The sequence below is a fragment of the Pygoscelis adeliae genome, unplaced genomic scaffold, assembly GCF_000699105.1.
Source record: "Pygoscelis adeliae isolate BGI_AS28 unplaced genomic scaffold, ASM69910v1 Scaffold108, whole genome shotgun sequence".
NCBI lineage: Eukaryota > Metazoa > Chordata > Aves > Sphenisciformes > Spheniscidae > Pygoscelis > Pygoscelis adeliae.
The window spans coordinates 9303692-9314825 of record NW_008825498.1 but is presented as its reverse complement, the minus strand read 5'-3'; the positions used below and the strand labels follow the sequence as shown (position 1 = coordinate 9314825).

The window sequence follows — 11134 nt, the reverse complement described above, 5'->3', positions numbered from 1 at the left end:
TGCTAACTTGTTTTAAAAAGTGAGGGGGGACTGTGAGCAGAAACTCACTTTTTCTTACCTGCTACAGCTGAGGTTTTAATCGTTTTCAACAATAAAGGCAGTGCATGGAAATGGAAGCAATACAGTAGAAAGAGCGGCGATTTATATGGAAGATATATTTTCAAGATTAAAACAATGACTTGTGTTATTTTTCATCAAGCCCAAAATAATAGGGAAGATAAACAGTAATGTCTTCTCCCATTTCCATTTTGCCACATATGCTTCAAATTCTATTTTGCTTCATAACAGATGAATTAAAACTCCAAACATCACATACCTTCCTCCTGTTTCTTAATTTTTTCACTGATCTCTGAATTTTCCTTTGTTATTAAATCAACATCTTTGGTTAATGTGTTATTAGTTTCTTCCAGCTAAATGAAAACAAGTACATTTTAAAATAAAGAACTTGCCATAAATTCTAAAAATATTTATACTACTATTATTTTAAATATCCTTAAATCTGTAACAGCTTTACTTGGAATGCCTTCCTCAGCTTCTATTAAAAAAAAAAAACTGCTTACTTTTCAAACCTGGATTAAAAAAAAAAATGATACTTTTCTTCTAAGCTGTCTTGATTTACCAGAAGGCTCAAAATGTATCTGTCCCAGAAAGAATTCTTTTTTTTTTTAAATGATCTTTGCAGAACTGACAACACTGTAGTATATAATTAAAAACTCAACTTAAGCAAAATTAGATTGTCAGTTATTGAATGTGGCAATTTTCAATTAATTTGTGGTACTTTAGAAGAAGTAGTACCTAGAGGCCTGATCCCCTGAATCCAGAGAGAAAAGCAGCTGATAGATGATACAACTCCAGCATTCAAGGCTAGAGTAGATTCATGGCATCTGCTGCTAAATAATTGTCATATATCATGAAGAACAGGTATAAATTAGCATAAAAATAAAACTAAATTTTGTCTAAGTCAAAGCATACATAGCCAAATATGTACATAGGTTTAAAAAAAAAAAAACAAACCCAAAACCAAACCAAAAAAACCAAAAAACTGGAAAGGAAAACCATTACACTTTGAATACGTTAGCTGCCAGAAGACACAGTCAGGATTACTTTGCTAATCACTTAACAAATACATGTTAAAAACCAGACATAATTGCATTAAAAAAAAAAGGTTTAATTATCAGAATATCAGAATATGTGAAACCAACAAACATATTGGCAAGAAGGTATTCCTTCGATGCCATAGAGAGACAAGTCTTCAGAATGCTTCTTAAGAAATGGTGGCATTCTGGAGATTTCAAGCTTGTAAAAGAAAACACATGTAACAAACACTATTTCCACTATCTTTACACAGAAATGTAATATCCATGGTAGTGCTAACAGAAAGCTTTGAGCAATGGATCCTAGTTCAGTTATGCCTAGAGTTTTACTGAAGTTTTACACCCCTGGGATTCTTAAGAAAATCTGCATAGCTGATGCTAAATGGGAGAAAACAATAATGATAAAATAACTATGCTATATATGGCTTGCTATTTGAAACTCCTCAGTTAAGACATTTATCAACCTGATACTAATACTCAAGAGCTACGCTATAAAGTACCTTAAAAAAAAAATACAGTTTGGGGTTTGGTTTTTTGGTTGGGTGTTTTATTTTTTAATAGTTTACCAGTGGGAAGAAACTCAAGAATTCCAAGGTGTTTTTTTTAAAAGACTAAGTAATTTTGCAACAAGAGTCTCTAATACACAGCTCCACAAATTTACAAGATTTAAAAAATACATTTGGCCATGACAAGAAGTAATTACAAAAGGCTTAATAACTGAATTACAGACATTCGCTGGATTTTCAATCTGGCTTCACCTCAGATTCATCGCGTCTACGTTTCTTTTGGAGTTCCAACTGAATCCAAAACTCAGATACTTAAATAATTATCACTTATAACCATTACAAACTTTATAAATTAAAATAAAAAGATAAGTTTCTGTTTCCAGCTGGAGGACATAGGTAGGTATTAGTTACAGTGGAATAATTTACCCTTCTTATGATGCTGTCCTTATCAGTCATTTCTTGCCTGTGTCTTGATGCTGCTTTTTTGCTTTCCTGACTCAGTTCAAAATACTGTTCTTCAAGGAGTGCTCGTGCCAACCGTTCCGACTCTGCTTTGGTTTCAGCTAAATCCAACTGGGTAGTGAGAGTTTCTCTGTAAAAAGGACATTAAGATTTTGTTCTCCTATGCAAAACATTACAAATTTTCAGGAAGACTAACAAACACAAATTATACCATTCAGCTAATTGCCATTATCTTAGTTTCTTAAGAAAAACAAGATTTACAAAACCACACTCTGTACACTTGTATATTTTGATGGTCCACACAAGCTCCAGCAGCAAGCTTACTATAACTCAATTAAAATTTTAATCATCCGTGAAACACTAACCCTTAGGAAACCAGGTGTCAAATTCTCCTGCCTTTGAGGAATAAAAAATGAAATTAAATTGCATGTACCGTGTGGTCCATCAAAAGATACTTGACCCTATCAGTATTAGCTACTTTTTCACACGAGTTTACTGCTCATGAAGATGTGTGCTCCGGACTGTTTGAACAATAAGGAAAATTGCATAAAGTTTCTGAAAACATACAGTGGTTCTATGCCTATGCAACCTTTTGCAGAAAGGCTTGCAGATTCCATCTACAGCTTGAGAGGCAGGGGGCAGTAACTTAGGTGCAGTATCTCATTAATGTACACAACTTCTAATCAGTTCAGCATACAAGCCAAACTTTCTTGCTCTTGCTTGGAGTACAGGCACAGCTCCTACATATTTGCCTGCAAAGAAACCCACATAAAGCATGGTGGCCAGTCTAGCACCCACGAGTCAGATGTACCCAGCAACACGTGACACAGCCCACGGCATGCTGAGATAGAAGTGGCAATACATTACTGCAGTATGGGCTCGTGACAGATGCCCTTCCTGCACTGCAAAATGAAGAGGGATTTATGCAATGAAATATGTATTGCTATGAAGTCCACTGATTTGATGCATCTGTAGTAGATACGGGCCTCTACTGTAAAAAAGTAACTGTTGAAATATACTCAGAGTTTGTCACAATTCCCATAGTTGTATACAGGTTGAAAATGTCTATGATGAACACAAGATTGTGGAGAACAGTGAGGGAACAGAATAAAAGGAATCTATAAAAATAAGTAAGAAAAAAAGAAAAAACCCACAAGAGGACTAAAGGAAGTCTCTCCTTCCTTCCCCTCCTCCTTTTTTTCTTAAGTTGTACACTACTCCTGAACAACTTTGCATAGACAGGTATTTTCCTCCTACATCATATTTACTAGTCCAACATCTTTTCTTTCTCCCTTTCTTAGCCCACCAAAATGCATTATGAACACTGTACATAACCTCCTCCCTTTATATATCTTTGCAATGCTGATGCTCAAGTAGAACAAGAGACCCAGACTTCAGAAGAGAAACTCTGCTTCAAGCATAAGGCTACAGTCTCCTTCTTCAGAATAAATATATATTAAATAAATTAATAAATTGGAAAAACAAGCTTAAAAAACTTCTTTCCCTGTTTGCTTAGAAAATAGTATATCACAATTAATCATTGTTGGATTAACGGGTTTTGCTGTAATCAGAAGTATACTAAACTTAGAATTAAAAGTATTTTCATTATCTTTTTATCAAATTATTTTATTGGCTATAGAAATATACCAAGTAATTATCAGGATAATATAATCAAATCAAAAAAGTTGTTACACAAGCAAGATGATTACCACAAATTGTAATGTTTTTTCAAAATTTTGCATCTTCCTAAATTCTCAGAAGTCATCATTCTTCTTCCAGACATTACAAATAGAGTCCAAAGCAAACATGAAGAACCGTATTTGGCTTTGTGAGTCAGTATAGGTAACATCCTATGTATTTGCCATCTTACAAGGTGTTACGGAACACTTTTGAGACCTGTCTTTTTCTGAAGGAATTAAACATTTTAAATCTGATTCAGACTCTTCATGAGACCATACTATATGGAAAAACATATGTCTATTTGAGAAACACAATGGGCATACTTTTCGTTTTGCAATTCCTGCATTTTTCTTTGAGTTTCTTTATTCTTTTCATCAATTTCCTCTTTCAGTTCCTTAACCTGAGTTTTGTAAAGTGTCTGTAAAAGAAAGCATAAAAAAAGAATCATTATTCAAATTCCATAGTGAAATTCTTCATTGTTTTGGTACTGGTTGGTTTGAATCTATCAAACGCCAACACATGCCAGTACTGTCTTTAATGGAATTTCCTCCTTCCTGCCTGTCTGAGATGCTCCTTTCCAGTTTCCCTTGTATAGGGAACTGATGTGACCAGGTTAATTTTCAATTTTCTAGCCCGATTTCCTACATAGTTGTACAAACACACCTGCTGACAAAAGGGAAGGAAGGCACTAGGACACAGCTGAGCCCGTCTCTTGGAGACAACAGGACAAAACCGTGTCCTGTTGTAGCATCACTGTCTCAAAATGTTAGTCAAACAAGCCTAATACTGTCCTATGCTTCCACCTGTTGTATTGTTTGTATCCATGTATCTTTTCCCTTAGACTAAGTTTTTTGTGTACAGACTGACTTTGTCTTAATAACTGATTCAACAGAAGTCTGATTTACACGAATGACTTCTGTTCTTAATTACTATATTGTTATTAACACCACCAGTAATTCTGAAAGTTAAAATTTGATCTTCTACAGTAAAGTACTTTTGCTAAATACTCAGACTGAATTACGAAGGTCTCATTTAAACTACATGCTAGTGAAAAAAGAGAAAACTGAGAATGAAACACAATACTCCGGATCTTCTTCTTAGCAGTATATTATGGAAAAATGCACAAAAAGCTGTAACACAATGAAGTTACAATCATATGCAGTTTAGTAAACACAAAAATTTTTATTGCCCCTCCAAGGAAGAACCGAATTTAAAAAGTACTTCCCAAAGTGAAATGAAACTGCCCTATTCACAAATGTATTTGAAGTTCAGACATTACAGAGCATCTCATGCTATTGTTTCTTTTCACAGAAATGAAACAGATAAAACTAAATCTATGAAATACACATTTTGGCTACCTGGAGTACCAAATAAGGCTCTTCAGGGACTCAGGTGCAGAGAAGGTATCTTTTTAGAAGGATGAGGAATACGTGCAGAATGCTACTGGATCTATAGTTCTTAAATATACTTATGGTAGATCAATAGCATGGAATATATTCCAGTAAGTATGGAGATTTTGAACTCTACAAAGTTTGCAGTTATGTCAGAAAAATATCTTTTTCCAACCTCAAGATAGGAACTAATCCGATGAATAATTCAGATAAGAGTTACTCAATGTAATATATGATTGACAAAAAACTACAAAGCAACATATTAGACTATCTAATGTTCTCTAATGTTTTGTTCATTGTTTGTATTTCAAGCAAGATCTTGTGAATTGCTGATTTATGCCAGGTTCTTATTTACATTTAAAAAATTTTAATATGTCAAACTATTCACTGTTTGTAAACATGTAAAAATGTAGCACTCACAATTCTTTGCAAGTCTTACCGAAAAATACTGCTCAGCTTCAAGCTGATCCTGAAGCTCACGCATTTGACCTTCATTTCCTCTGTACTGTCTTTGAGGGAATGAAAAAGGAAAACATGTAGAAAGTCAGCTACTAACAAATGACAAAGACAGACTATTTCTAACTAGAACAGCATCCTACGAAGATCTTACATTTGCACACAATTTCACAAAGACCAGCAGTTTGCTGTATCCTAAAATTCTGATTTAATTACATTCCTTATTTTACCTTGATGATTGTTTCAGTACATAATTTAGAAGACAATAAGTACTCTAAATGGAGAAATGTTAAGTCAGCTGAAGAAAGATATGATAGAAGCCTAATTAATGAAAAATGTCTTCGGTCAGCTTAAGAAATGTTAAGAAAAAGAATCAGGTAGTTAAAGGGGGGGAAAAAGTTATCGACTCCCATATAGTAAAACTAAGTCCCATATGATTTAATAAGTAGTGTCACAGTCTGCTGGTTTTGGCTGGGGTAGAGTTGATTTTCTTCCTAGTAGCTAGTAAGGGGCTATGTTTTGGATTTGTGCTGGAAACAGCATTGATAACACAGGGATGTTTTCGTTACTGCTGAGCAGTGCTTACACACAGTCAAGGCCTTTTCTGCTTCTCACACCACCCCACCAGCGAGCAGGCTGGGGGTGCACAAGAAGTTGGGAGGGGACACAGCTGGGACAGCTGACCCCAACTGACCAAAAGGATATTCCACACCATATGACGTCATGCTCAGCATATAAAGCTGGGGGAAGAAGGAAGGAAGGGGGGGACATTTGGCATTATGGCGTTTGTCTTCCCAAGTAACCGTTACGTGTGATGGAGCCCTGCTTTCCTGGAGATGGCTGACCACCTGCCTGCCGATGGGAAGCAGTGAATGAATTCCTTGGTTTGCTTGGCTTGCGTGCACAGCTTTTGCTTTACTTAAACTGTCTTTAACTCAACCCAGGAGTTTTCTCACTTTTACTCTTCCGGTTCTCCCCTCCATCCCACCAGGGAGGAGTGAGTGAGCAGCTGTGTGGTGCTTAATTGCCAACTGGGGTTAAACCACGACACACAATCAATCCATAAAGAAGTCACTCAAATAGAAATGGCATATATATATATATGCGCCTTGACATAGATTGATGAGCCAAGAATTGTTCTGCATCATAGCTCATAACAAAAATATTCCAACACTGAAAGCTACATACAGAAATCACAACATGCAGCTAAAAATATTCTTTTAGTTTAGGAAAAAATGCCTATGCACCAGAGAACTTTTTTCACTAATAGGAACAGGCAAAACAGTACACGTATAATTAAGCAACTTTTTCCATTTTACTTCAGATTTTTACTTACTTAGCAAGTTGAGCCAACTCAAATTCCAGTAATCTCTTTGCTTCCAACAACGTATTGATTTCCTGTTTCAGCTGCTTCTCAGAACCCTTCAAGTTATCTGCTTCAAAAGCTTGTGCCTTTAATTCATTCTGTGCCATTATTCGCTTATTCGTCTCTTGTTCTAGCTGAAGTGTTAGATTCTTTACCTAAATGAGAAACATGTCAATTTAGGAGCATTTGCTGAATAACCAGTTGCATGTGGTTGAAAGTGTTTCATGTATGGATTATTTTATGTCAAACACCATTGCCTAGATGCTACACATTGTACAATACGTAAAAATACTCCTAAATCTTCAAACATTTCAGTGCAATAATCTTATAGAAAGCTGATGGCCTTACACAATGTATTGATATGATGCCCCATGATGATAAAGCTTCCCCATACTTAGCTTATTTCAAAGTCCCAAATGTGTTTTATCTTATCTTAAAGGCAACAATGGAATAAACTCAAATCGTCTGCTGAAAGGTCCTGCAAACCTCTCTGTGGATTCCAGATCTTAAAAACTTCTCACGCTAGAAATAAATGCAGCCTACCAGCCATAGAAAAACTAATTTACAAGTCGTGACCCCTAAGAAAGGTGTTATAACCTTCATTCCCAGTGTCCTGTAAAGAAAAAGTAAGGATGAAACTATTATTCTTAGTACCTAGTTTTCACATTCAATATTCTAATTGCACTTCCTTGAACAAATGCTTTTCTGGAGAATGCGAACTCAGAACTGCAAACCACCCAAACCAATCAGACTACACAGTCAAATTCACAAGAAAGTTTTTCCTTAAAAAAAAAAAAAGAAAAGGAGACACAAAAATTTGCATTATATTAAATTAAGGGCTCAAATATGTAAGGCATCCAAGAGCTAAGAAACAAGTGGAAATTACCTAACACTATTTAGGCCAACAAGGATCTTCAGTTCTACTGAGAGATGTATTATACAAGGAGCTGAGTGTAAGTGAATTTAATTTTCTATTTCTCAATGCAACTATAATTTATTATTTATATAGAAAATTGTTATTGATGAACATTTTACTTACTTCATCTTCCAGTCTTTCCTTTTGCTCAAGAAGGTGTTCCAGTTTCTGCTGAGATTGCTTCAGGTCAAAGTCCAGCATGGAACACTGTTTTTCAGCTTGAACTATTCGATTTTCTGCCTTTTCTCTTGCTGCCCTTTCTTCCTTTACTTTTTTTTCCATTTCTAAACAAGATTAAGGAAAGAAAAACAACAAAAATGAATATGTAGCATCTACAAGAATGCTATTGTAAACACAGTTTTAAATATCCCAATATTTTTCAGACCCTTTTGTTCAGCTATTTAAGCTCCTCTGCTGTTAGATGGACCGATTGCTGAGTAAAAACTTACTGGCATTATTACAAGAAACACTAAAAAAGAAATATAATTCCAATTTGCATTCAAAGCACTGGAATATTATCATGACAACTGAAAGATAAATAGTGAAAGAAAGAAAAAAATGCAGATTCTTGAAGTAATCATTATGAAATAAAGGCAAAGTTTCATTTCCATGAATGGATAGTAGAGGGAAAGAAAAGAAATGCTACCATTCATGTTAGCTTTCTGAAAAGTTACAAACTACACATGCAGATACCGATGACCTTCACAAAGAAAACCTGATGGATTCAATTACGATATCAAGACATATCTTTGATTCATGGATATGTACCTATAAAAGAAACTCCACCACTTCAGGCAAGCCTAATACAACACTGATATTTTTAATGCAGTTACACAGGAATTAATGCTCCAAGACATGTGTCTTGATAATGCATTCTTTCAATTCCGTTCAGCATTAGCCAGAATTTCCAGATTCAGTAGCATTTTAGAAGCCAAGGAAGGCTTTGAATTGCAAATGCAGTAAGATATCCAAAACATTAAGAAACAATGCAATTTTTATGAGACAAGTACCATGTTAGAGAAAATAATTTAAAACGTGTAGTTTTCATTGCATATGTTTTAAGATTTTAATATGCATTTTCTTTAATTAAACACTTGTATAAAAGTACTACATTATAAGACAATGTGTTTTAAGATATCATAATCAGAATACCTTTTATTATGTATTCACCTGAAACTTGCAAGAAACACTTACCACACATTGCAACTGATCTTGCCTCCTCTATTGACTGATGTTTGTCAGTTAACCGAGCTTTAGTCACTTTGTGTTCATTTACTTCCTGTTCTAACCGGTCTTGTAATGATTTGAGTTTGTAGTTCAAGTCTATCTCTAAATTATTCTTTTCCTAAAGATAAGAAAAAAAGTTACCAGATTTCTATAATATTTCTATAATATCTGAGGGAATCATATTTCCCTTCTTCCCTTTTTTAGTGTTAACTTTTTGTTATGAAGAAATTATCAATGTTATTTTCCATGCTTAATAAAGAATGGTAACAGACAAAAACTGTACTCAGTGCTCTGGAGAAAACTTCATTAACTTTTTTTTTCAGTAGACTATAAATTCATAAGATAATGGAAACTTGTCAGTTTGACTAATCAGTAGTCACCTAAATTGGAAACATACAACTAAGCCACTGACAACACTAGAGCAAAGAGAAATTTGAATTATTGTTACCTGGATGCAATTCTGTTACTTCATTGTTGGGATTGCCAGCCATTAACAGTAACTCATGAAACAAGCACTGGAGATGAGCTTTGAGAGACAGGGACTTGCCTTTGGATGACTGCTTCACATAACACCAAATGAGAACGGTAACTATTTGCACCCTCCCTCATAGGTAGTCATATCTCTCTGGTTTATTTGGATAGACCACACAGCCAGCAAGTCTTTACCTGACCTCAACACATAGGCGACATAGTTAGCTCTATCTGGAAAAAGGGTGCAGGATTTCCTTTTACTCTTCTTTACTTGTTTCTCCATCTTGGGGCAGGGATCAGATGTTAGGGGAACATGCTGCTACCATTCGGAGGGAGGGAGGGAGGGAGGGAGGAAAAAATCGAAACGGTTCATCTCCAAAGTTGATCAAAAGGTCTGGCACTGATTTAGCCAAATTAAAATCCGGTAAAAGCAGAAATTTAAATTTCAGGGTTTTAAAAAGGTCAATTCATAGATTTTCAGGAGGCAAGTCTCTGCAGCGATAGTTAGGCAGGCAGAACAAGAGTTACTTGCTACTGGCAGAAGGGTTAGATCTTTGAATCAGTGCTAGTGAATGACAAACATGAATTTTACACCCAAAGCTACAAGTTAGAACTACCTGAGGACTTGTGAGATTTACCATCCTGATGAGATTGTAAATTAGCACTATTTAGTTAATCATTTTAACACAAGACTGTTTTAGAGCAAGAACACAGGACTTGGCAACATCAATAAATACTATTTGAAAATAGTCAAAAGCTGACAAAGAACATTAGCCTCAACATCATATTACCATACCTTTTCTGAATGATTAAGCATATCCTGTGCTTGTTTTCTTTCCGCTTCCACTCTTTCAAGATTGTTTTTAACGTTTTTTACTTCTTCTTGTAAAGTTGTAATCCGAACTGCCATAAGAAATGAAATACCGTTTAGTAGTTACTCGACTTAGATCAATAGGCTTTTCAACCTTTATTGATTTCTGGGCCCCTGAAATATTTACACCTTCGAATTTGAGATACACAAAGGCTGTACATTGTAAAGGAAACTGATCTTTTCAGCCACTCCTTATGCATGCCATTAGTAACAATTCACAAAAAACAATCACATGCAACACTTGGTACCTGCCTTCCATCACTCCCAATATCTAGTATGCAAAATTTCTTCCATTAATCCAAGTTCTGCTGTGCTATGCAACAAGCACCTTTTCTGATGTTAACTCCAATAATATGCAGATAAGGCACATTACACAGAAAGTCAGTCTCAAATGGGTCTACTGGTACTAATACAGTAAGTGTTCACCTAACTGTGACTCAAGTGCTCTGCCATGGATAAAGGAACTATTCCCCGTCCCCCACAGCATCTACCACAAGACCCTGTGTGGCACTGGAAGTTTATACTAAGTAGAATCACAGAATGGTTTGGGTTGGAAGGAACCTTCAAAGACCATCTAGTCCACCCCCCTGCCATGGGTAGGGACATCATTCACTAGATCATGTTACTCAAAGCCCCATCCAATCTGACTTTGAACACTTCCAGGGACGGGGCAACCACAACTTCTCTGGGCAAC

General features: G+C 35.5%; 1 protein-coding gene across 1 annotated transcript in view; it reads right to left on the bottom strand.

Moving 5' to 3' along the window:
* Positions 1-11134, bottom strand: part of ROCK1 (Rho-associated, coiled-coil containing protein kinase 1) — a 93385-nt gene that overhangs the window by 24409 nt on the left and 57842 nt on the right. The window contains exons 17-24 of the mRNA XM_009331451.1: positions 10366-10472; positions 9066-9216; positions 7995-8155; positions 6926-7110; positions 5573-5642; positions 4066-4160; positions 2027-2192; positions 317-410 (exon numbers count right to left, since the gene is read on the bottom strand). Of these exons, the coding sequence (XP_009329726.1) occupies positions 317-410; positions 2027-2192; positions 4066-4160; positions 5573-5642; positions 6926-7110; positions 7995-8155; positions 9066-9216; positions 10366-10472 (1029 nt within the window). The remainder of the gene's footprint in view (positions 1-316; positions 411-2026; positions 2193-4065; positions 4161-5572; positions 5643-6925; positions 7111-7994; positions 8156-9065; positions 9217-10365; positions 10473-11134) is intronic.